Here is a 25,041-nt window from a genome sequence, read left to right on the forward strand (position 1 = left end):
GAATAATGAATAGCCTCGGGGGCGGGCCCCGCCCCCTGCCTGAATATGGACGGCGGGGGGCGGGCACCCCCCGGGCAGGGCCCAGGGGCTCGGGAGCCCAGTGGGCAGCGGTGGCAAACTGGGGCAAATTTGGGCCAAGGTTTGGGGATTTCCCTCTGGGCGCGAGGGGGCCCGGGAATCCGAGCCCCGGGAGAGATCCCGCCGGGAATTCCTGCGTCCCTGTTCTCGGGTCTGCCTCTTCTGCAGCTAACATCAAGCCTGGCCTGGCCAGGTTTGCCACCGGCCCGTGGGAGAGCCGCTTCAGTCGCCGTTGTTCAGGTTCACGGTAAAACTGCAAGAGGTGGGAATGGGGTTCTGGTGTTTGGGAGTGTTTTGGCCTGGGTCTGAATGCTCCTCTCCCAAGCAACAAGCGACAGGACGAGAGAAAACGGCCTCAGGCTGCGCCAGGGCAGGTTTGGGTTGGATATTAGGGAAAATTTCTTCCCCGAAAGGGCTGTCAGGCCCTGGCCCAGGCTGCCCGGGGCAGGGGCCAAGTCCCCGTCCCTGGAGGTATTTAAAAGAAGAGTAGATGTGGTGCTTAGGGACACGGTTTAGTGGTGGGCTTGGCAGTGCTGGGTTAACAGTTGGACTCGATGATCTTAAGGGTCTTTTCCAACCTAAATAATTCTGTGATTCTATGTAATTCTATAATAACACTAACGGGACCCTAATTGGGGCCGTTCTGAAGAACATCTGTCTCCGCAGTTGCTCGGCGCAGCGAGCAGTGCCATTTAGGAGAGGAAATGAAGAAGAACACCTGTCCCATAGAAACTGGAAGAAGAATTTAGAGCGACAAAACAAGCAACGGGCTGATGTTTGGCAAGGAGGTGAAACGCTTCCATTCCAGGCCACGGGCCCTTGCATAATGGCAGCTGGTTTGGATTTTGGAGGTCTGTCCTCTCTGAAGGGTTTCTGACCACTGTTTGGTATCAGGCTGTTACTGCTCTTGGCTGCAGTCAGATGTGGGACGGTAACCCTGAAACAGGAGACACCAGAAGCAGAAGTGACTGAAGAGGCAGCTGACAATCCCAGACCTGAAATGGCTCTTCCAGGAGCCCAGCGGGATGATTCAGCCTGGTACCGATATAGCAAAGCAGGAGCATCACGATATAAATAGGAGCGTGGCTCATCCTCGTCTGTGACACATGACAGGGAGCTGAAATAGGCACAGGGGCCCCCCAGAAATGCCCCCGCCTGTAGGCTACTGGAGACCACCATGGCTTAAAGGAAAGCAGCCCAGGGCCTGCGTAAGGCGGTGCTGTCTGACAAGGCTCCGGTGATGCACTGGGATGAACTGGTCCCACCACAGGGTGCCACTGTCTCTCCAGGCACTGGACGGCCGATGGACAGCTTTTCTGTCTGTCTGTCCCAGCAGCCCATGGACAACGTCCTTGTTTTCACTGCTCTCTACTACAAGTGGTCCTGTGCTTGAGCTGGGGTGCTCAGTCTTTTTGAGAAGCGCTGAGGTTGGGCGGCTAAAACCATCCCTAAAATCAGGTGGCCGCCGTGCACGGGCCAGGGCTCCTGCTGTGCCAGAGCCCAGGCGCTGGGGCACGCGAGAGGGCTGAGATGCAGACAGGGCCCGGGCAGCTCGCGGGGGCGAACGCAGCTCAGCACCAAACTCCTGGCTGTATCAAAACACGCCACTAGGATTTTGCAGACTGGCAGCTTACAGCACAGGAGGAGTCCTGGGGACGGAATTCCCCGTGAAAAGAAGGGCAGAGACACGCGAGTAGAGCCCAGGTGGTATCCCGTGGTGCAAATTTATGTGTAATACTAGAAATCAGGAGCTTGGTAGAGCAGCTCCAAAACAAGACAGGCACATCTGTCTCTGCAGTTGCTCAGCACCTGAACAGCAAAGCAGTTTTGGATGAGAAGTAATATCCTGTCCAGCAGACTGATCTAATGAAAGCTGGAAGAGTATTTTAGATAAAATGAAGAGTGGAATTTGGTGGCAATACGAGGGTGTAATGTTCTTCTGGAAAGCGTGACTGCACCTTCTGCCTCCGTTGCCTGCAAGTCAGGTGACGTTGCCAAAGGAGAGCAGACTGCAGCAGGTACAGCACCACGTGCCAGCTTTCCTTGGGGCCCTCAAGGTTATACCAGGGCTGCCAAATATCACCTCTTGTCTTGCTTCAGCCTGGCAACACCGAGTGGCACAGCAAGGACACAGGGAGTGAGCTATGCCATCTTTATGCCCTGCCGGAGGAGGTGACGCAGAGAGCAGCAGTCCTCAGCTGAAGCGGGAGGACGTGCGCGGTTAAGGAGATGACGCCGTCCTTGGAGGTGGGAAGAGCAGAGTTATGTTTGCACACACCATGTTTGGCTTGTTAATACAAAGGAACCGTAAGTGCGGACTCCCCAGCTCCTCTGTTTCACGTAAGCAGTGAGGGAGGCAGGATCTAAAGCGTCACGGTCCTCGCGGTGGCACCCAGCAGTGTGCCTGAGAGGCAGCTTTTGGATCTTGTGTCCCAAGCACTGGGCTCTAGCCTCAGAGTGAATCAGATGGAAAGAACGGGTGGATTGGAAAGCAAAATCTCTCCTTCTGACACAGTTATGTGGGAGGTAACATGTTCAGTTAGTTAGCGCCTGAGGCTACAAGTGAGAAGACATGGATTTTACTCCTGGCTCTGTTACCAAGGCACTTTTTAGGCAGAAGCACTCCACCTCTCTTTAAATGGAAATATCCCTTCTATAAGTCAGAGATGTTGGTGCCTGCCGAGCCTTTGAGCTTGGATCCATAAATACAACACGTCAAAATATTGCAACGTATCATTAACCTGAACGACAGCGTGAGGAGAGACAATTTGAGGACCGGCTTCTCCAGATGTCATTCCAAAGGCATGACACCAGCATAAAAACCTGGTTCACCCCAGTGGAAAATCAGAGGAATAGGGCTGAGGAAGGCAACACAGTCTCAGGGTATGTCCCCTCCACAAGGCTTGCTGCAGCGAAGCTGGAAAATTAAACCTGAGAAGAGGATCAAGCAGACTTAAGCTGAGAAAGATGTGTGTGTGGGGTGGGCCTGAAACGCTTTGGGCGTGCTCTTTGCTAGAGCAAGGCATGAAACTTGATCAATACAGGGATATTCAAAGAGGCGTGGACCTTGTACAGCGAATTTCAGCTTAGCAAAAGCCTTGCATTCCTATAGAAGCAATCCCTAGAGCCCCAGGTGAACCACAGGGAGAAAACCACCCCGGAGTTTATCCTCCGGCCCTTGAAATGACTCAGATAAGAAGCATCCCCCTTGAAACTCTGCTCACAGTCAGGCAGCTCCTGCTGCCTAGAGTGACCTGCTGATATTTAGCCAGTTATTTCCTTTAATTTCCTTTTTAAGTCTTGGCTCATTTGTCCCAGTTATTCCCTTGTTTACTATACTGCACTTTTCTTTTCTCTGTCTGGTATTTGCACCTCTAAATCCTGCTAATTATTTATTGTGTTTCCCTTTAGCTGCTATCGTCCAAGCTCTGCCAGGTTAGTTCTGTCAGCTTTAAATTTTCCTTAAAAGCTGAACTCTCCAGCCTGTTAATCATTCTCTCCTGCAGGGACTTGATTATAGGATCCAGTCCATGGAAGCAAATTATTAACTCCCCTGCCTCGCAATCCATAATTCCTCTGCAGAAGGAGCCTATTTCTGCTCGCCTTGGAGGGGTGCTGGATGGTGCGCGTTGGCGGAGGGCTGGCCTGGAGGATGGGATCAGGCTGTCGGAGAGGGCCTGTGCGTCACGGGCAGCACCCAACGCCGCCCGCCTGCGGCGAGGACGGGCTTCGGCTCGGGCAGGCCCGGGGGTCGCTGCCCTGCCCGCTCCACGCCAAGGGGACAGCCGCCTGAACATGAGCCAGCAGTGTGCCCAGGTGGCCAAGGGGGCCAATGGCATCCTGGCCTGTATCAGGAATGGTGTGGCCAGCAGGAGCAGGGCAGGGATGGTGCCCCTGTGCTGGGCACTGGTGAGGCCGCCCCTCGAATGCTGTGCTCAGCGCTGGGCCCCGCACCCCAAGGCGGCCATGGAGGGGCTGGAGCGTGGCCAGAGCAGGGCAGCGAGGCTGGGGCAGGGGCTGGAGCACAAGGCTGGGGAGGAGCGGCTGGGGGAGCTGGGGGGGCTCAGCCTGGAGAAGAGGAGGCTGAGGGGAGCCCTCATCGCGCTCTGCAACGGCCTGAAAGGAGGCTGGAGCCGGGGGGGTCGGTCTCTGCTCCCCAGGAACAAGCGATGGGACGAGAGGGAACGGCCTCAAGCTGCGCCAGGGCAGGGTTGGGTTGGGTATTGGGAAAAACTTCTCCCCCGACAAGGCAGTCAGGCCCCGGCACAGGCTCCTTTAAAGCGCGGCCGGCCCGCGCCCCGAGTCCCGCCTCCCGCCCCTTCCCATTGGCTCGCGCCGCTATTTCTTGTGGCCTCGCTGACAGCCCCTCTCTGCGCTGGTCCCTGATTGGCCCGAGCGGCACCGCTCTCGGGGACCCTCTCTCAATAGCGCCGCCAGGCCCACTCGAACAGGCGTCGGTCCCTCGGCTCTGGCGGCGCGGCGCTCTGCTGGTGCCGGTCTTCAGCGACGCTCCCTGGCTGAGGGGAGCGGCGGGGTCGGGGCCTGGGATGGCGGGGCTGGGCCCCCGCCGGTGAGCGCCGTCGCCGGGGAGGCAGGGCCGGGCCCGCGGCGGGTAGGAACGGGGCCGGCGCCGGGCGGGGGGCTTGCGGGGAGGGGGGCTTGCGGGGAGGGGGGCTTAGGGGAGGGGCGCTTAGGGGAGGGGCGGCGGGGCCTGCCCCGGCCGCAGGGCCTGGCTGCGGCGGGGGCCGCGGCCCTCTGAGGTGAGCGGCGGGGCGGGACGAGGCCCCGCGGGGGTCGCCGGGCTCCGGGCGCGGTGAGGGGGGAGCCTGGAGGCGCCCGCCGGGCTCTGGCAGCCCGCGCCTCGCTCCCCAGCCGCCGCCCTTTGCAGACGGGGAGGCCGGCAGGAGAAAAGCTTCGCGCCTTGCCTGGCCCTTCGGCTGCGGGCGGCGTCGGCTCGGAGGTTCCCGGTGACCCGGGCGGACCCCGCTGCCGGCTGGGCTTCTGCCCTGCCCTTTGCAGGCCTCCTGTTGCAGCGGGGAGCCCTCCTGTGGCCCCAGCGTCCGGGGCACCTTTGCCTGGCATAAAGGGTAGAAAGTAACTCAAGATTTTCCCCAGCTCTCTGGTTCCTTTAGCAGCCCGTAAATCAGACACTGCTTCCTTGCCAGCATAGAGTGAAGTGGCCGCATACTGCTACTTCGCTTCACTTGCCGCCCTCTTGCTTGTTGTCTGTGCACCTGCCTTCTAGCGGAGAAAAAAAACCAAACCCAAAACAAAACAGCAAAAAAACTGAGGTTACTTATTTCTGAAAGACATCCCTGAACTGGGGATGCTCTGTCTGATGGTTTTGGTTTGTTGTCGGTACTTCTGCTTTCGGTATTTTTCTTTGGCTGTTTTTAGCATTGCAGTTCCTTTCTTTTTCGGTTTAGTTCAGAATGAGATGTGAGAATGAAACGTGGAGAAAAGAGAGGTCCTTGGTCACTGGTGGAAAATCGCTGCCCTGTGAGTTCCAGGGGCGAAATGCGAAATGCCACTGTGGTGATCAGGAGTGACGTTTGAAGAGCCATCTTAAAAAGGAAGAGAAGAAAAAACCCGTGGCTTTTATTTTTATTTTTTATTTTGTTTCTTCTTAAGCATTTAAGTTGTTGAAGTAACGGTTGTATTTACGCAGGGATCTGGACAGTGCAGTTTTTTCTTGCACAACTACGGTGTTTTAAGGAGAAATCTTAACCCTAGCATGACCTGTACTTGCAAGATTTTCTGGTACTGTTTTCAGAAAGGAGGAAAACTTTCATTTTTTTATTGGAGCTGAAACTCTGGTTGTGTATAATTCACCTTTATGTGGTTGGGCTTTGAGAGAACAGGGAATTGCCAGTGATTTGTGCCCCGAATTTCACTGGGCTCTGATACGGTTATGGTGCCGTGAATCAAGAAACAACATCTCCTCGGTGAGAGGGGATCATTTTCCCTGAAGGTGCAGCTGAGCCTTCCCCTGCACTCTGCCACAGCAACCTGCGAGTCCTGTGGATGTGCTTGATCTGGATGCAACTTGGGAGTCCGGCACCTGGACAGAGGAATAGACCTCAGCCAAGTCAGGGTGACTTCAGCTGTAGTGTAGCAAACCATTTTATTTTGTTTTCTGGTGTATGGTAAATAGAGCTGCCTGCTAGAAGAAAAAGGGAGACCAGGACTGCGGCACTGGTTTCCTCTGATGTGGCTACGGGGTGACTTTACCCGCATGGTGTAGGTTGGGCTGGCTGAAGCGAACGGCCCCGTGGAGGCGGGGTGCGGTGAGCGATCTCTTGGATATGCTCAGCTGACTGGATTTATTTTGGACTAGACAGGGCAAGGGTTTGGACAGTGTGCTGTAAGGAGCAGTGTTGCTGGGGATGAGGAAGCCTAGCCGGATCCTTGCCATCAGGTCCTGGTCCTGTTGCCGCGGAATTTTTGCTGGTGATTTCGACAGGAACCGGACCGTTTTCCACATCCTTGCTGTAGGCCTTAGTTATTAGAAAAGCATGGGGATCGTGCTGTCTGGCTGATGGCTTTGGTTGCCCTTTCTTATCATGTTGGACGTTCTGTTGCTCTGTCTTTGTGTATGCTTCATCTTGGGAGGAAGAATACGATACTAATACCAGGCCGTAGCGAGCAGCCTGGCTGAGAGGTAAGCTTGATTCTGCTTTGCCCTTTGAAACCTCGTGACTGGAGCTCTGCTACGTGTGGCCAACTCCTCTCCTTATCAGCAGCTCGCTGCTGTTGCGTGATAGTGGTGGCTTCTAGGGAAAAAGAATGGAGTCTGTTTGTTCTTCTTATAAGAAAGATGTTTTTCCTATGTAATTCTTTCACAGCTTTATACTTGAGCTCTTGTCAGTGTGACAGGCAGATCGAATTCTTTATCCCAGAAGAGATATTAGGAGGGTGTGATGGTTTGCAGTTGATGATGTTATTCTGCCTATGCTCTGTGAGGTTTTTTCCTCTACTCTTTCTCAGCTTTTTTAAAAATTAGGTAGAATTTTTTCTGTATTGGCAAATGTGAACATACTTGTCCTTGCTGCTGCTGAGATGCAGTGGTGTTTCAGAGGATGAGAATGGAGCAAACTTATTAACAGAAAATCATTCTCAACGGTGTCAATTGAGAGAAGTGAGAAGCTGGAGGGAAGAGAGGTAAGTCTGGGATATGAAGGTTGTTTGCCGGAACCTCTACTAGAACTAGGATTTTTTGGCACGGATTTTGCCATCTCAGCACAAAGTTGATCTTTCCAGGTCTGCATGTGTTTATTTAACGTGAATGTCCCTTGTCCAGCACAGCATACAGCAGTGGCAAAAGAAAATTCCCAGCTCAGTGAGTACCTGTCAGCGTGGATGAATCAGAGGGGGGGTTTGTTAGCTGAGGGTGTTAGCTCTTACCCTCTCAGCCTCTGGAGAGAAAGAAGAGCCTGTGGCTGACAGTCTCGAGTGGTTTGTGGGGAAGGTGCTACCGAACTCTAAAAGCTCAACAGATGACACAGGGCTGTGCTGATTCTTTCCAACTTGTGAGTCACCCAGAACCTCGCAAGGAAAATACTTTGAGTCCTGTCAGGGAGGCTGGCAGCTTTTGCTGTGCCAGCCAGGGCTAAAGTCAAACAGGCAGATTTTTTTTTTGTGTGAATCCTGGATTAACTATATCACACAGACCGCTAGAGCACTGTCTCTGGTGATGTGCATCTTTAAGATGCCAGTTGATAAGAGACTTTTGTTTTGAATCTGTGTGTTGTCTGTGATGACTTCTTTGGGGAATGCCAGGAGAGATGGTAGGACCTTGTGTTTGTTTGCATTCAGCTTGTAGCTAGTCAGGTGCCTTAAGCGGTGGGAGTTGCTGTTTTAGGGTGGGAAGAGGAGAGGATTTGCACAAGGTGAAACATCAAATGAGGAGCAGGCTTAGTAAGATAAATCAGGTCAAAACTCTAGTATATAGTAAATCCTGATCTAAAGTACTGTGTGCCATAGTCCACTTAAGCTTCCAAGGCGATCGTAGAACCAACAGAGGAATAAACTGCTGCTGTTGTTTCTGCCAAAGCCACGGGCATGGGCATGAAGCACGTGGAGTTTTATGGATGGCAGAGCAGAGTTTCCCGTTAACTTCTGGAGGGACAGTTAATTTCGCAGCAGTGTAGGGCCTGGGGGATGGACAGATGGCGGAAAACGTGTGAATGTTCTCTTGGGGAAGGCAGTACAAAAAAGTTTCATCAGGGGAATGGGAGGTTCTATCTTCTCATCTTTCTGAGAGGCAGGAGAGGTGCAAGGTAGAGCAGACAGAAGAGCTGAGCGCCATGACTCTTCTGGTTCTGACCATAGCTCTCTGCCTCCCGAGAGTTTGACCTTTGGAAACCCATTAGACAGGACTGCGTCTGGTTCTGGATTTGTAAACTACCAGTGATGATGCTGATCTGTGTCTGAGAAGGGCAATGCAATTGAGACTGGTGGATGTAAAGAAGCTGGAGGACTTTATGCTAACAGGGTTTTAGGTGCTGTATTTTCACAGTGTTACTGTTGTGCTTAAAATAAGAATAGTTCTGGTGTCTTGCAGAGGGTCAGAAGAAAAACGCTGAATCTTGGCTTTTGCCAGTGTTGGTTTTGGAAGATAAGAGTCGGTACAGTCCCTTTAGGTAAAAGTATGTGAGGCTTTCCCTGCTCTCAGGCTGGGGGGGTTGGTAACAGCAACAGGTTTTAGGCAGGGGCCTTCACATTTTCTTTGCAATAGCTGAAACCAAATAATTGACTGTAACTAGAGCTAGAATGATAATTAATGTTCTGGTACAGCAGGGTTTCTGTCTCCAGGTTTCCTGTCTCTGATGATGCCATGTATTGCTGCTCAGTCTTGATTTCTTCTATGAATCTGCCAAAGCTCAAAAACCCACAAAGTTTAATCCAGCATAGCATTACACTGTTTTGAAGGTGCTTGTTACTCTGATACAAGATAGTGTTTTTGTTCTGTCCACCCTAATGGCTGTGTGCAGAGTAAGGGCAGGTGGCATTTCGTTGTGTAATACCGTCTTCAGATGATGGTAATTTGCTGTAACAAGCAGGAGGCAGTTGTGCAGGGGCCTAATGGCAGGGATGTGTTTTTTAGCTGTGACTCACAACTGATTTAATGTTGCTTTTTGTCTCTGCTGTGGTTGTCTTGCGCTGTGTTTGACCTGGACCAGAAGGCAGGCAGGATGTTCCAGTCCATGATGTCTGTGATGAGATTATCTGTGTCTGACAACGTCACACATTCGACTGCCCTGGTGACAGCACCGGATAACGTGACAACTTTGTCCCCGACAACAACGCAGGCGGTCAATGACACCAACATCACTGTGCCGCACAAGTGCCTGTTGTTGCTCTATGAGGACATTGGGAAGTCCAGGTGAGACGGAGGAAGGGGGACCACGGTCTGACCCTGGGCTGGGGGAAAGAGCTTGCTTTCTCAGCGTTTGGTTGAGAAGGGACTGGGGCTGGTGCCTTCCCTTCTAGATGCTGAAGAACAGGGAAAAAACCTGGTTTATTTACTTTTTGCAGAGTCCGCTACTGGGATCTTCTGCTCCTGGTTCCCAATGTGCTTTTCTTTATGTTTCTTCTCTGGAAGCTGCCCTCTGCCAGGGCCAAAATCCGGGTCACTTCCAGCCCAATCTTCACTACGTTCTACATACTAGTGAGTACCGCTCTGTGCTTTCGAACTGATGAGTGAGTGGCTTTTTATTACCGCTCATGAACAATATCACTGAACTAATGGAGAGAGAGCCTAGACCAGATCTCACAGGGATAAAATCTATTATTTTTAGTTGAAGGTGTACTACAAGAAGTAGACACAGATATTTTTTTTTTCACTGTTTGAATTCTGCTTTTCACAGATTCTGGGACTGTATCTGCTGGATTTGAATGGATTTTGTTCTCCTGTGGTGATTTTTTTTTTTCTTTTCCCTTTTTCTTCTCTTGTTGCTTTGTTGTCTTGGAATCTAGTATCTTACACTTTCCTTGCTCTGTGCAGTAAGTAGCACGTGACACAAAACCAGCTTCTCACCGAGGAACTGAAGGTGAAACACTGGGGAATAATTTGTGTTGAAAAGCTTGGTCATCTGCTGTAGAAGATGGTGATGTGACAGCATTTTGCTTAGCCTGGGAATATAGAAACCCAACCCTGTTAGTTTCTTTCCCATCCTATCAAAGTGGCTGCTGACTTGATGATGTTCTTGATACTTCTTAAGGTGGAAACAGAATGTATAGGCAGTACAGTTACAGTTCTCAGACTTCTAAGGTCTTGTCTGTTCTCCTCTCCCCAGTTTAAAAAGGCACAGGCAACTCTTGATCACATTAAGGTAGTCTCTTTAGTAATCTCTGAACACTATACCTATTAACTGTGATACTGCTCACAGGGCATGGTAAATGCAGCTAAGGACCTGGCTGAATTTGTTTGAAAATATCATTCAGAAGCTTTATCATAGGTGCTTTTTGAGATCCTGGCTTGCCTCAGTGCGTAGCATCATATGCTTGCTCTTCCTCAGTGAGATTAGTACAGATTGTAGAAGTAAATGTGTGTTTGAATTGGGTTAGGTGGCAGGTGTCCTTCTTTGGGCTGTGTATGGGTGCTGGCATGGCAAAACCCAAGAAGCATAGAAACCAAATCTGAGCTAGTAGCCTCAGCTGAATCTTTGGTGGGAAGTCTTGTTAGCTCTTTCAGGCCTGGAGGCTTGTGCACAGTTTTGGATAACCAGGTACACACACGAACGCTCCGAACTTTTAAAAATATTACCAGCCATTTCCAGTCTGGATTTAAATCTTCCTTTATGCTTCCAGTAATGCACATGACTCAGTAAGAAGTTCATGCCAAGGGCTTTGAAAAGCAAAACTCCTGAGAAACGAAAGGGAAGAAAAAAGTGAACTGACTTTATGCTGTTTACTTTCTCAAAATGAAATGAGAAGCAGAAAGTGATGAAACGGCCTTAGAGGAAAACGCTTTCTCTCGTTTTGATCTTCTGGAGTGTGTTATTGGGAAATGAGGATGCAAGTGTGTTCTGTGAGGATTTCCTTTCAAACGGCTGTTTGTCACGTCTTGAAGGAAAGCTTTCTTGTGGAGTCAGTGATTAAAGCTAAGTTAATAGATTGGGAAAAGTCTCTGCCTACTTAGAGAGGAAGCAAAAAGGGTGTGTTTTCCTCTCCAATGAGCTGTTGCTGCTCCAGAACACTTATCTTCAGGGGCCCTTTTTTGTTGGTGTCTTGTCCCAGAGTTTTCCACCCCAGGAGGAATGTTGTAGTATTCTTCTTTCGTGCCATTTGCATCCCTTCTTTTTCTAAGGAGGAAACACTCATAGGTGGCTTATTGGTCATTTCCGTTCTTCAGCCACCTTAGAATCAGCTTGAACTCTTTTCACTCTCTAACAGATTTAGCTGTCTCATACCTACATCGCTAGAATTAGCCTGTGACTCGGAGAATTTTAGCTGGAAAAATCTGCTTTCTTAGAGGATAAGCCTGCACAGTGGAGGGTAGGTATATCCAACTGAGCTCTTAATTGCATAGTACGGCTATGACAGCACAGGCGTTGGTAAATTGGCCTTGCTGAGCTCCATGCTGCCATGCTTAAATGGTACACGAGCTGACTTGGGCTATCCCTATGTTGCGCTGTGCAGCAGGGTAAGATGTTTTAAAGCTGTTGGCTGCAGCTGACCTTTTTCCTCTCTGTTCCTGAGCATTGCCAGTGTTGAGCGAGAGAACTGCAGATTTTAGTTTTATCGGAGATCTGAAGTGTGGTAGTCGGCATCGAGTGGCTTCTGTTATCTGATGTGATTGGTTTATTCAGTCATACCACGCACTTGATCTTGTAATTGGGAGGGATATGGGCTTTGTCTGTTTTTTCTCCTCTGCTGTCCCAGTGGACTGAGGGGTGGGAAGACTGGTTGCCTGTAAAGATACTGTTGTAAAGAGTGGATGAGACTTCTTCAGAGCTGTTTAATCTGACAGTTGAGGAAATTTGTTCCTTCCTAAATTCTAAGCCAGTACTCTTTCGTCTAACAGGCCTGAGGAATCTTCTTTGGCAAATTAGCTCTAGTCTGCTACAGGCAATCCTTAGTAGGCTTGAAAGCTGACCTGGAAATGGTATTCCAAAAGTGTTTCTGGTCACTACTGTATATGTGCCTTTTGACATGAGCTCACTTTTGGTATCTTTCTGTGCAGGTATTTGTGGTGGCTTTAGTTGGTATTGCCCGTGCTGTTGTCTCCATGACTGTGAGTGCCTCTGATGCTGCCACAGTTGCTGATAAGGTAGGTACGATGCTGATTTCAGAGGCTCTGCTTTGTGTAGTTCTGATCACAGCAATCTGCTACAGCTTCCCTTTAATGTGCATACAAGAATGTTGTTTTTTTGCAGTACTCATAGCTGTGTGTACTATGGAATCCTGTTCTGATAGCTGTATCTAAATGATCACAACATCCAGGGCTGTAAAACAATGGACTTCCTAAAATAGATGCGCAAATAGTGGAAGCAAAACTTCCCCGTTGCAGGTGTGGAATGACTCTGCTTTGAAAGAGCTAAACGTTCAGATACCTTTAGTGGATAGGCAAGACCTGGTCTTTGTTACTCTTGCAATATTTGAGTGGCTCTTTGAAAAATATTTAATTATTTTGTATTGAAAGCAAACAAACCCAAATTCCCTTTGGAGACTGACATCTGAAGGTCCTTGCAGCCGCTCTGAGCACCAGGCTCACCCTTAGCAAACAGGAAATAGCTTTGTGCGTGCTGTTCCGTTATAGTCATTTGACTTGCAGCGGAATATTACCTAAACCAAAAAGCTCTGTAACTCTTGAGGTCTTAGAGGACCAAGAGCCACCCACAGAGTACAGGTCTTCTGGCTTTATTCTCTGGGATCAGTGTGGTTCTTTTGCTTTTCCCTTTAACGTTACCTGTCAAAGCATTGTAATGCTCTGCTTGTTCTGAGTGGCTGGATGTTTGTAGCATTTTCATTCAGCTCTGTTGAATAGATGTAGGTCCAGGACTTGAATAATGGAGAAGAGGTGAGAAGGTGCTTTTCAGCTCTGTTGGTGTTGCTGCTAAGTGCACCTTGCTGGGAAGTCATGCAGTAAGAGGGATACTCTGTCAGTTTTTCCTGTAAACACATGTTCTATCCTGTTATGCTTATTTTGTTTTTTCTCATATACACACACACACTGTGTATTTTCTGAGATTAGAAGTGCCTCATCAAATGCCTCTCAAAATATCGTGCCTCTTCAAGAGGGAGTACCGTTCAGTGTTCAGAGGAAAAGGATTAATAAGCCAGAACCTGGGTTCTTGTTCTAGGTTTGGTGCTGATTTATTGCGTGAGTACCTGGAAAGTTGCCTCACCTGCTGGTTTTTTGGTCTTGTTTCACCAAATAAGACATGGGAATGAAAATGACAAGCTGGAAGTGGGAGGGCTTTAGAGTTGAATATGCTTTAGATTTAGGGATCAGCAGCTTTGGAGGAGTGCAGAATACTGAGTTTGTTCAGTCATAACTGTACTGCAGAATCCAGTGCTTTAAGAACTGGCCGTGTTTAATATTATACTTTTGAGGTCTTCTCGGGTTTGTGCTCCTTGGGAGTACAGCAGAAAGAACACATCCAAGAGAAGTGACAGATCCTCAGGTGTGGTGAACCGTGGCCACTTCCTCTCTCCGTAGGCATGCTATTTGCTTGCTCCCACACAACTGCTCTGTTTCACAGGTATGGACAGGGCTTGGAATAAACATGTAATTAGTATCCCTACAAAGCATGAGGAAGGTTTGTGGAAATGACCTGCTCCATTCAGAGGCTGCCATCCCCTGGAGCAGAGAGTGTGAGTTTTGCTTTATTAACTTACAACTGGTTCCTGGCTCTGTCTAATCATGTTTGTCTGGTTTCTGTTATCCCTCAGATCCTGTGGGAGATCACAAGGTTCTTCCTTCTGGCGATTGAACTGAGTGTGGTGATTCTAGGCCTTGCCTTTGGTATGTGTCAGGAGGTTTTTGAGTGCTTTGAATGTTTCCTATTCCCTTTCTTTTCACAGAGGCTGCATCTGTAAGTTTGTGGAGATGCTGATTCTATAAAGTGAAGGAGCTCTAGAATAAAGACAAAGGACAAATTGGGTAGTTTTAGTTAGAAATGGCTGAAAGGCTGATTATATTTACAGATCTATGGCTTGTGCAATTTCAGGGTTTATATGTGCTTTTTGTCCTGCATGCATGTGGTTAAGGAGCATACAGCTTAGGTGAAGATGACTTATGCAAAGATCAACAGTCTGATCTTTGCTTCAACCCCATTTTATTTAAGATGGTTCCTTTGAGGGTCCTTCTGTCCCCTCCTTGGTTGGTCTGATTCCATCCTGGCTTCATTCAGATGCTTTAGCTGTACCTGCAATCTGTAACTCTACTTTTTTCAGTTGTACAAGTGAAAATGCTGTTTGGAGCACCTTTTCCTGTGGGTCAGAGGTAGAGGGGAGGGCTTGGTAGGTGTCACTGTGTCTGCTAGTGGGACATCTGAGCACTAGCTCTTTCATCTTTTGAGGACTCAGAATAATTTAGGTTGGAAGGAGCTTTTGGAGATTGTCTGCTCCAGCATATTCCAGTGCAGATTTCTCTAAATTATGCGAGCCCTTCTCCCCTGCTCTAACCCAGTCTCCCATCAACTTTTTTTCCTGAGAAGAAACTTTACAACATCTCAGTGTACAAGATACTGGAGTCATTCCTGACTTTTTTTTTTTTTTTGTAACCCCAGTGGAAGGACTTAGTTGCTGTCTCTATGTTAGTGTGGGCAGCAAGAAAGCAAGTTAAAACCTGTTGTTTTGTAAGTACTATTTTGTCTGTGAAAGGCTCAGCTCTAAACAGGGAAGCGGTTTCTAGCAGTTAAGTGAGATTTAACCTTCCCTTGAAGGCTTCTGGAAATACAAATATTCTGCTGTATTGGTTTTGGAGAGAACTGATTTTTACCAAGGCTGGCATCACATCCTGAGTCACTTCTGTATTCCTTAATTCCAGGTCACCTGGAGAGCAAGTCGAGCGTGAAACGTGTTCTGGCAATCACTACCGTTCTGTCTCTGGCATATTCTGTCACCCAGGTGAGTACATTGGAACAGAAGAATTAGTCTTTGCAAAAGAGGGGACGTTGTTTGGAGTTGGGCAGTTAGGTGTGGGACTTCTATCTGGAAAGTGGCAGCTTTGCTCTTTGGATGAGGTTTTGGGAGAAGACTGGATGCCTCTGGCAATGTGTGAGGATCCCCAGAGCATACACCAGACTGTATCTCCTTGTCCTCTTTATGGCATGAAAGGCTCAGCCAAGGTGAAGAAATGAGGTGAGGTTTAAATGGATTGCTTTGTTTAGTGAATCTTGGAACAGGAGTAAGAGGTTTTTCATACCTGAGCCACAAGTTCTGAATCTAGCCTCAAGCGACATGAAGAGTAGATGGAGAGACCTGGGGTGTGCTTGCCAGATAAGGGCAGTGCAGTGGGCCTCTTGTCTCCCGACTCTGAGAGCTGAGAGCTCTTGCTTCCCTTCAAACTAGCAGCTGGCTTGCTAGCTCAGTTTATTAGCTGTGTCTCCGTCTCTCTGAACAATGCCCTGTGTGTCTGGGTTTATTCTTCTCCTTGGTATGTAAGTGGTCAGCCCTGTGTCTCTATACTTGGGGAAGCGCCAGAATAACACACAGATCTTTGTTCTGTGACCAGGCTCTTGCTCGCGGAGGCAGCGAGCTGATGATTACCACATGATAAAGCTGGAGGAGCCTCATTAAATATCAAGTGTTGGAGCTATATCTGGGTTCAGTAGTGCTTACAAGCACTTTTCTCTCTCCGCTGTCTGTAAGGTAGCTTCTGTTCATACCATTTTTCAGGAATTCAAGTGAATAGGACAGCATCCTTTCCCAACTCTCGCACAAGTGTGAGCTTTTATATTCTGGATGTTTCAGCAGGAGAGGTCTACTTTAGAGACGGAAGTAGACTGAGAGCTCCATTTCAAACAGACAACTGCTTGCATCCCCTATCCCTTCATGCAGTCTCTCTTCCGGAATGTCATTGATGCCGGTTTCCTTCAGATGCAGATTCCTGCCACTTTTTTCCCCTCACTTCTTGTCTTCAGTTTCTTCCTCTTTTTCTGTGTGAGCTTAACTTGGTCAAAGCAGAGCAATGGTTGGGTCTTAGGTGGCAGGGACAGCTGTTGTCTGAACTTCTTTAAACACAGTCTCCCTTGTCCAGATGCCCACTCTAGTGAGGATGCTGCCTAGAACAGAATCACGTTGGTGTCACTTCTCTCCTAGGGCACCCTGGAAATCCTGTACCCTGATGCCCACCTCTCAGCAGAAGACTTCAACATCTATGGCCATGGAGGGAGACACTTTTGGCTTGCCAGCTCCTGTTTCTTCTTTCTGGTAAGTACTGGGCATGTGTTACGCACTCTGATAGCTTCTTTGTATTTTCTAAATAGGGCAAGGAGGATGATTTGTGTATGATAAGGCCCTCGTCCCCCTCCTGCCTGATACCGTGCAGCATTGGTGCTTCTCGTGTGGCGGGAAAGCTGAAGCAATAAAGATGTGGTGGGAGCAGCGTAAGCTGTGGCAGCTGAATTCCAGCGGATCTCAGGTGTCCTTCGCTCCCTTGCTTCTCAGTGACCAGCCTCTTTGTGCTGGAGGGGGTGAGGTGGGGCCTTCACATCTGCACCGGGTTTAATGTCAGGGGTCTGTGCCCCTGTCCCGAGACACCTCGGGAGCGTGTGACACCACACACATCCCTGCAAAGATTGTGGAGTTCAGTTGCCAAGCAGCCGTGGAACAATTAGTTCTTTGTCTCAACAGGTCTATTCCTTGGTGGTGATTCTTCCAAAAACTCCTCTGAAAGACCGGATTTCTTTGCCCTGTAAGTGACTGTAGTGTGTTCCATAGTATAGATGGAGATGGTGCCAGGATAAAACACAGATAGGAGTAAGAGGTTCCTGTACCTGGTTGTGCTGCAGATACATCCCACTGTCCTGGGGTACAGTTACAGGGCAAAGGACTGATTAGTTATCCCTGGAAAAAGAGTATGTTCTGCCTTTTGGAGAGCAGAATAAGAGCAATTACATTGCTACTTCAGTAGCTAAACAATTACATTAAGAAAACAAGATTTACTGCCGAGTTAATGGTACAGATGTAATGTAAGTATATAATCTTCAGAGAGCCGTAAGAAATGGCTTCTTAACAATAGCTTCCTATGAAATGGATGTATGATGTTGAAGTGTACATGCTGGTTGGCCCCTGGGAAAGAAAGGCTAATTGGGAGCAGCTTAATAATTTTTATCTGGGCACTTCCTTTATTAAGATGCTCCTCTGTTTTTTCTTTTTGTTGCAGAATATCTGCAGCTCTTGAATAGGGAGGGAAGCTGTTACTAAGATGTTTGCGTTGGGCTGTTCTCTCTAAGTGGTGTTGGCATCTCTGTGGGTACCCTGAGGGAGTGGGTATGTGTGGCATGTGCCACACACCGGTGGGCCTGGGCCTGATCCGCCTGGTGTCCAGCACACCCTGCTGCTCCTGTCCAGGCCTCCTGAGCACTTTTGTTAGTGCTGTACGTCAGAAGGGCACAGATTCTGCTTCCGCTGTGGGGGTTTTGTTTGTTTTTCTTGCGTTCAGTTACGTGACTGAACCTGGGTTCCAGGTGCTTGCCTATAAAATCCTTGCATGTGTTGCCATGACCATGTGTTTTCAAAACCCATCGTGTGTGTGTATACACGTGCAGGAGGGTATGGCTTGTCCACTGTGCCTCTGCCAATCCTGCCAGCATGGGACAGGAAAATGCAGTCTTAATTCTTCAGTTCTTAAACAGACAAGATGGTGAGATGCTTCTGTTGTTTGCCATCTCCATCAAACAGCTTTGCACTGGGCTGGGGCTTATGAGGTTGAGCTTCATCTTTGTCCACGTCTCTTCCACAGCGAGGAAGAGTTTTTATGTTTATGCTGGAATCCTGGCATTGCTGAACCTGGTGCAGGGCCTGGGCAGTGCCCTCCTCTGCGTGGATATCATAGAAGGACTGTGGTATGTATGCTGGGGGAGGAGGCCTGCAGCCCAGTTTCTCATGTTGCGTTTGAGTGTCCTTCAACACTGCCTCTCCCAAGACACCAAACTTGTGGTGTGTTCCTGAGAAGGCACAAAGCTGTTGGTTCTGGTTTGTGCCAGAAGACCCCTGAGTGGTCAGGAAACTCACAGCGGGGAGGTCTGGGGAGCTGCATGCTCTGCAGTGGTCTTGAGGTGGGGAGTGAGAGTAATAGTTTGAATCCACTGATGCCTGGCCGTTGGCTCATGTTTCATAGGTAATAAGGGAGGAAATAGGCTGTTGGCTAGAAACAGCATGGAGATACCCTTCTTCATGTCTGGAGTCTCGTTCTGCAGGGATCAGTGTCACTTCTGTAGGTCAAGATTAGGAGCACTGAGACTGTGCTCTTGGTCAGACCTTGGGTCTTGGCATGGTTCCCTCAGCAGTGACGCGTGTTGATGGCCACGTCTGTTACTTTGCATCAGTTTCAGTTTGTTTAGCACAAGACTTTTCTTGTCCTCTGCTTGGACACTCGGGAGGCGAATCGGATCATTCTGGAGGGGATGCGACTGGTGTTACCCAGCTGTATTGTGCTCGAGTGCTGAATTCCTTCATGTTCCCTTTTGCCATTGACAGCTGTGTTGATGCTACCACGTTCCTCTACTTCAGCTTCTTTGCACCTCTCATCTATGTGGCATTCCTGAAAGGCTTCTTTGGGTGAGTAGCCAGGAACAGGAGTTTAGAGGGTATATATTGTCATTTAATTGTTTTGCACTCACGTTCTCCCTGTCGGTAGAATAAAGGCAGCGACTAGAATGCCAGTTAGGGAACCAGTTTTTAATTTCTGGCCTTGAAGTTTTTCTTGGGTGACCCAGGGCTGCTCACTTCTGTCGAAGACTCCTTTGTATGCAAAGTAGAGCTGGTAGCTATATTCCTCTCAAACATTTATGAGGATCACTTCTTCAGTGGCTGCATCCTGTTTAGTACAGGAAATTTTTCCACTGAAGTTGTTAACTAAAAGATTAGTGAGAGGTTGAGTCCCGGAAGGCTAAATGGTCTCCTGGGTGGGTTTTGGGATAGGTTTGTAGAAAGGATTGAGGGGTTAGGTAACTTTTTGGTTGAGGACTCCTCTGCAATGGGCCCAAAAGTCCCCAGTTAAAAGCACTCGGGAGTGCCATTCCTGGGTCGGGGTTGCCGCCGTGTGGCCACTCAGAGGAGATGCAGCTTGGTAGGAAAACCCGAGTGTTTTAGTGTAGGCTTTAGCTTTTCTTGTCCATAAGCAAGAAACAGCAGGCTTTAAAATAACTAAGAACATGAAGTACTCCTAAAATATCAAAATGTGCCTCTGCTGCCTTCTGAAATCAGAAGGGAACAGTGTCTGGAGTTAGAGATGGAAGCTGCTGATCCACAAGTGTTTGTATTTTGGTTTTCCTGATGCGCACAGATGAAACTTGAGGTGGACTCCTGTCCTGTTGGTGCCAGTAACCAGGCTGCCGGGGAGTCCGGTGGTGTTTGGATGCCTTTGCCCTCAGTAATTCAGAACTCCCAAAGACGAGAACACCTTTCCCACACTAGAGTCAGGATTCTGCTGTTTTTATTTCTCTTTGGTGACTTAGTCCAAAGGTTACATTTAGCATTAATTTATGGCAATTACTCTGCTAAGTATATTTCGGGACTGCAAGCTCGTGTGAAGAGTTTTTAGGGTCTGAATACCCAATTTCTTAGTGCTGCTGAGTTTGTTACGGATAAGCGGCTGTGATACTACATTGCTTAAACATGTATTTTAAATCTTTAATCACTCCAGGTCTGAACCGAAGATCCTTTTCTCATACAAATGTCAGGTGGATGAACCCGAGGACGTGGATGTGCACCTACCCCACCCTTATGCTGTTGCCAAGAAGGAGGGAATGGATTCTGGCTTCTACTCGAGCACGCAGATTGACACCACAGCCTACCTGGATGACGTGGCCTCTATGCCGTATCACGTGGGCAGCATCAACAGCATGGACAGTGACCGCTGGAAAGCCATCAATGCCTAAGGCAGGGCTACCTGCTTCACTCGATGCCTCATTCTTTTCCTTCCAAACTCCCTGATACCACAGCTGTTAGGATATCCATTGGAGATCTGTCCTCGGCTATCTGCCGTGGCTTTCCTCTCTTCCTTAGGATTTCTGAAACCTATTCTGGAATGAAGTTGGCAGCCCAAATCCTGTTGGAAAGAACATTTTCTGTCGCTACCTGAGAACAATGTAGAACAGTTTTGTTCATAAACCTGTAAACACTGAACCTTCCTGATCCTCCGTGTTCCAGATGTGAATATGACCCAGAAGACAGGCCTGACCGGCACCTCTGCCTTTGCAATGACTGAAAGCACTTGTCTGCCAATTAGAGGAATGGCGTTTAGCGATGAGGGTGTTGATTTGACTGCTATGTTGTACATATATAGAAGGAGTTTGGTGGTTGAAACCAAAGAGGGTCTTCCTGGGCTTTTTCAAGCAGCATGGTTGCCTGGGTCTTGTTGTAATGCAACAGCATAGGTGGTGATAGTGCTTGAAGAGGGAAGCTGGTCAGCTGGGCTCGTCTCTGGTTTCAGCTAATGCTGATGAAAATAATGAGTTGCAGTTGCTAGGGGTTAAAAGGAGTGTTCTGAGTGTGTGGGAAGAGAGGTGTGAAGAGGAATGAACTGGTCTTTGTGCCCTGGGAGCATTTTGCAGGGCTAGTAGCTAGCGGCATGGATGTGAACTGACTGAACAACAGGGAGACAGAAGGACAGACAGTGCCGCTGTCTGGCTGAGCTGAAGTAGCTGTGAAACAGTCTATGGAGGCTGTGCTACTGTGTGTCTGAACTCACGGGGAAATCTAAGTAACAACACTGAATCAGGGCTGAGTTTCAAGAATAAAACCTGTGAGGTAGGTGCATTTTCCATCTGCACCCTGCTTCGTGGCTCTGGCAGGGTCTTAGAGAGTGCTGTGAAGGAGGAAGCTGACTCTGCAGATGAAGGCTCCAGAGATGTTCAGGTGCTTGAGGCAGAGCAGAAGCCCATGATGAGTCTGAACTGTCAGCATTTAGTGACTGGAAACTCTCAAACACTGTAGGTGGGCTAGAATCAAGCTGGCTGCTGTTCTAAGTTGGAGGCAAGTGGGAGATGGATGTGTTTCTCTGACAGTGTCCTTCTCTCATGTTGCAGTTAAGATCCCCAGACTTCTGCTGGTCTGAATAGGTTTTATGGCTCGATATGTTGAAAATACTTAGGTGCATGTGGAGCGTGGTTCATTTAAAGACTATCTGGAACTTCTTATTAACCTCTTCCATGCCAGAGAAGGGACTACTGTTGTCTGAGCTGTCTAGCATGCAGTTTCAAGACATTGTGTTCCAATCCAGGGACTGCTCAGCTGAAAGCTGCATCAGGCTGGTTTCTGGGACATACTGTGCTCTCCAAGGATAACGAGGTGTATTCCTCTAGCTTTGGGGGTGCCTTCCTACCTGAGTCCTCCAGGTAGGTGGAGATCTGCTATAAGCAGTAGCAAGTTTCCATTCGAGACGGTAGAAGGAGGGAATTTGAAATGTTTGAGGACTGTGTGAATCTCTTGCCCCAACTCACTGCTTTTCCGGAAGAACATTGAGGGAAGAGTTTCTGGGAAATTGTCATGCAGGGTGCAGCGTGGAGGTGTTAGTTTGGATTGTGAGCAGGTAGGGGAAAGCATTTGCTACCAGGTGTTCCCACCATAGGGAAAGAAAGTTTGGGTAAGAACACAAAGTTTGTATTGGTTGCCAAAACTATGCAGGCCTTTTTGCTTATCTTTTTTGTTAATGAGCAATGCAGCCTCTCTGTTCTGCCTGTGGACTTTGCCCTGCAGGCCTCTAAGTAGCACTGGCACCTTGAAAACAAACAGGCCCCCCCCCCCACTTTTATTTACTTTTGAGGAAAAAAGGCTTCTGTTGGTCTATGTGTGAGGGCTGAATTGTCTCATGTAGGTCAACAAACAGCCTTTCACGTTTCCCCTCCGTGCAGTGACTACGTAAGGGCTGGAGAAGCAACTGGCTACGCCAGCCCTTGCCGCGTTAGAGAAGCGTTCCACGCTCCTCCCGTCACTTGCTGTGAAGCGGCCTGAGCCACGCTTGCTTGCTTACTCTAGAAGAGATGAATGATGTGGTGCCTGAATTGCCCTGCTCCTAAAGCTGCTTACAACACTGATCCCGAGCTGCTGTTAGAAAGTGTGGGGAAACCTGCAAAGCTCCCCTGGAGTTGGTGGGCCTTGGACAGAGCTGAGAGATATGAAGGTCTTAAAGCAGTTGAGAAATAAAGGAGCAACTGCTTTTCGGTCCCAAGGAGTATTTGCTGACTCTCAGCACCCTGCCTGAGAGGACTTATCTGCCCTCCTTGGTGACGTGAAGAGCAGGATATGAATTTGCCTTTTTATCGCTGAATTCAGTGCTGAAGGATCACCTGTGCAGGTGGTTGACGTGTCCATCCTGTCCTTCGCTGGCAGGACTCCAGCATTTCTGGAGTGTCCCACGTTCTGCTGCTGAGGAGCTTCTGCGCTAGGTCATGGACTGACCTTCCTCCTGTTGTATTTTTATGTATATATAATGCTTTGGGCCATATTCAAAATGGTCCTTGAGCAGAAGTGTGTTATGCGTGGGGGGGTAAAAAGAGAGAAAATATAGAATAAATGTATATTTTTGTTTGTAAAATAAAGAAATAAAATTAAGTTTGGCATAAATGGTCATACTTTCTTTCTCAAATCATCCATATTATGGAGAAAAAATAATTTTCAGATTTGTTTTTTAAATCCCTGAACACATATGGCAGATAATAATGGAATAACGTGATGTCCTTTTGTCAGAGATGGATTTTTTCCTTCTTGGAAGGCTGTTACTAGGACAGCTGATGACTGTGCAGGGAGTGGACTCCAGGTCTAAATAACTGTCGGTGAAGCTGTTGACTCTTCCCTCGGTAACTAGATCTTGCTGTTCCTGGGCATGCTTTGCATCAGGGTCTGTGCTATAGGATATCTTTCGCTGTTGCTTGGGAAAAGGCTGATGTGGAAGTTGGAATTGACTCTTGCTTATCTCTTTTTCTGGGCTTTGAAATGAACCCTGTGTGTCAGGACTAATTTTCTGGCTGCAGGCAGGATGTGCTAGCTGCTGCGTAACAGCTCAGCGTGCTGGCGGTAGTCAGCACCCGTCAGGGTGACTTGGGCGGGGGTGTACAGGCTGCGGAAGGGGGTGAGCTTCGTCTCTGCCTTGGGACTGGGTCGTGCCCTTGTACAACAAAACCTTTCCGAGCTCCTTCCAGGCTCCCTGCAGAAAACTGGGGATTGCCCCAGGAGATGCTACCGCTGGAGTTAACTCTGATGACATCCTGCGTAGGTGGAGAGGCGTTTGAGTTGCTGTACAGTTCCTCCACCATTATCACGACTGCTTCCACATCGGTGGCCCGCAGGCAGTGGGTCCTGCTGGGCACCCTTAGGCTCTTGGCGATCCCAGGAAGGCACGGCTGTAGGTGCGGTGTGTGGTTTAGTTTGTCTTTGCTCACTCTCCCTCCTGGATCTTTGCAGATGATGCCTGGATCAGGCACCTGGCTGGAGTTACACCTGAAATGTAACACCTGGCTGGAGTTACACCTGAAAAAGGCCTCAGGAAGGATGACGGGAATAACCAAAGTTATGGCAAGACTTCTGGTGGAGTAATTACATGGTTGAGAGCTCGCCAGCCTGGAAGAGCAACGGCGCAGGTCAGTGAAACCTTGAGAGGACAGAGGCGGCGAATAAGGAATGACTGTTTGCGGGCTTTTTCAGTACAAAAACTGGGTGCCATCAAATGAAGCGAGCAGGTGGCAGATGAGAAATGCGCAAGCGGCTGGTGAGAGCGTTCTGGGAGGAATCACGGTTTGACTTCAGCCAGACCTTTGCTCTTGCACAGTGTTTCCATACTGCAGTGCAAACAGCAGACGGTACTGCGATGCAGTGCCCTTGTCTTGAGAACTTGAGCGATGGGCCGAGTCCCCAGTGTATGAGGTGTTGCACAAATAACAAAAATATTCCTGCTTCCAGGACCACGCCGTAGAAGAGGCCTGGATATCTTGGGGGGCAGAGACTCCTAGGTGCTCCCTTAAAGCTGGCCAGAGTCCCACTGCTGAGTCAAAGCCGCGCTTGCCACATTAACTGCAGTGAAGAATAAGCATTAAACAGTTAAAACTGCTCTGATGCGCTACTAAGGAGTAGATAAGTAGTGTGTCGATACTAAGGCTTCGTTAACTGGCTGGTTACAAATGCACAAAGTTGTCTAGGTCATCACGTGGCCTGTATTTCTGGGAATGCAGATGCTTTGTTTGGAAAAGAGCCTTCAAAGCTGCTGTTTCTCGGTCCGGTGGTTGTGTGTTACAGATATTCTTTCTCTTTCCCTTGGTTTAGGCTGTGGATTGCCCGTGCCTGGCGATGGGGACTGTATCCGCGATGGCCTGACCGAGGTGGGACCCGGCACGGCAGGTAACGGCACAGTCTTGCTGGGACAGGGTGGCTGAAAGGAGCGGAGAGGTTAATTCTGCCCACAGAGCAGCTGCTGTAAAACTGACTACGAGTCGTAGACTGCAATTTTGGCTTTAATCACCAGAGAAATGTGAGCTGACGTGTCGGGGTGGTGAGCTTCCTCAAGGAGCATGGAGAAACCGTGTGTGCGAAGGTGGGGTTCCTGGTGGGGCGAGGGGGATGCCCTCGCTTTGCTGCGATGGGGGCTGCTTTGTCTCGATGCTGCCGAGGGAAAATTCCCTGGACGTCCCTGGGGGCTCCTCGGCCGTGAACCCTCCGCGCCCGACGTCTGGGTGGTTCCTCAGCCTTGGCGCTAGGAGATAAGCTTCGTGCCTCCCCTCTTATTTTCTGTGTGGGAAGGGGTGGTTTGGTTTTCTTCCTTCCATGATTTTGACGCAGTGAAGACCCGCTGCG

At 49.0% G+C, this 25,041-nt stretch overlaps 2 protein-coding genes across 5 annotated transcripts in view; both read left to right on the forward strand.

The window, feature by feature from the left end:
* The first annotated feature begins 4,600 nt into the window (after nucleotides 1–4,600).
* Nucleotides 4,601–22,802, forward strand: TPRA1 (transmembrane protein adipocyte associated 1). 2 transcript variants are annotated; one of them, XM_082321808.1, is made up of 11 exons: nucleotides 4,601–4,690; nucleotides 9,261–9,463; nucleotides 9,616–9,748; nucleotides 12,266–12,352; nucleotides 13,978–14,050; nucleotides 15,077–15,156; nucleotides 16,351–16,461; nucleotides 16,885–16,945; nucleotides 17,996–18,098; nucleotides 18,733–18,813; nucleotides 19,901–22,801. In XM_082321808.1, the coding sequence occupies exons 2-11, from the start codon at nucleotides 9,273–9,275 to the stop codon at nucleotides 20,133–20,135; spliced, it is 1,155 nt and encodes a 384-aa protein (XP_082177934.1). In that variant the 5' UTR covers nucleotides 4,601–4,690; nucleotides 9,261–9,272; the 3' UTR covers nucleotides 20,136–22,801. The 2 variants fall into 2 exon arrangements, with proteins under 2 accessions (XP_082177934.1, XP_082177935.1); XM_082321809.1 differs by having other exon boundaries at nucleotides 4,626–4,690; nucleotides 9,264–9,463; nucleotides 19,901–22,802.
* CHCHD6 (coiled-coil-helix-coiled-coil-helix domain containing 6) overlaps nucleotides 20,047–25,041 on the forward strand; it is a 120,603-nt gene continuing 115,608 nt past the window's right edge. For all 3 annotated transcript variants that reach the window (XM_082321810.1, XM_082321811.1, XM_082321812.1), the window contains exons 1-4: nucleotides 20,047–20,136; nucleotides 23,659–23,834; nucleotides 24,514–24,588; nucleotides 24,713–24,781. The gene's annotated coding sequence lies outside the window, so the exon portion shown is untranslated. The remainder of the gene's footprint in view (nucleotides 20,137–23,658; nucleotides 23,835–24,513; nucleotides 24,589–24,712; nucleotides 24,782–25,041) is intronic.

This window comes from Platalea leucorodia (assembly GCF_965183815.1).
Source record: "Platalea leucorodia genome assembly, chromosome: 9".
Taxonomy (NCBI): domain Eukaryota; kingdom Metazoa; phylum Chordata; class Aves; order Pelecaniformes; family Threskiornithidae; genus Platalea; species Platalea leucorodia.

Excerpts from the sequence above, each read along its gene's own strand:
- TPRA1 (XM_082321808.1), top strand. The coding sequence starts at position 9,273 with ATGTTCCAGTCCATGATGTCTGTGATGAGATTATCTGTGTCTGACAAC. Across the intron at positions 12,353-13,977 it reads CTGCCACAGTTGCTGATAAG|ATCCTGTGGGAGATCACAAG; the intron begins GTAGGTACGATG and ends GTTATCCCTCAG. Across the intron at positions 15,157-16,350 it reads TGGCATATTCTGTCACCCAG|GGCACCCTGGAAATCCTGTA; the intron begins GTGAGTACATTG and ends CTTCTCTCCTAG.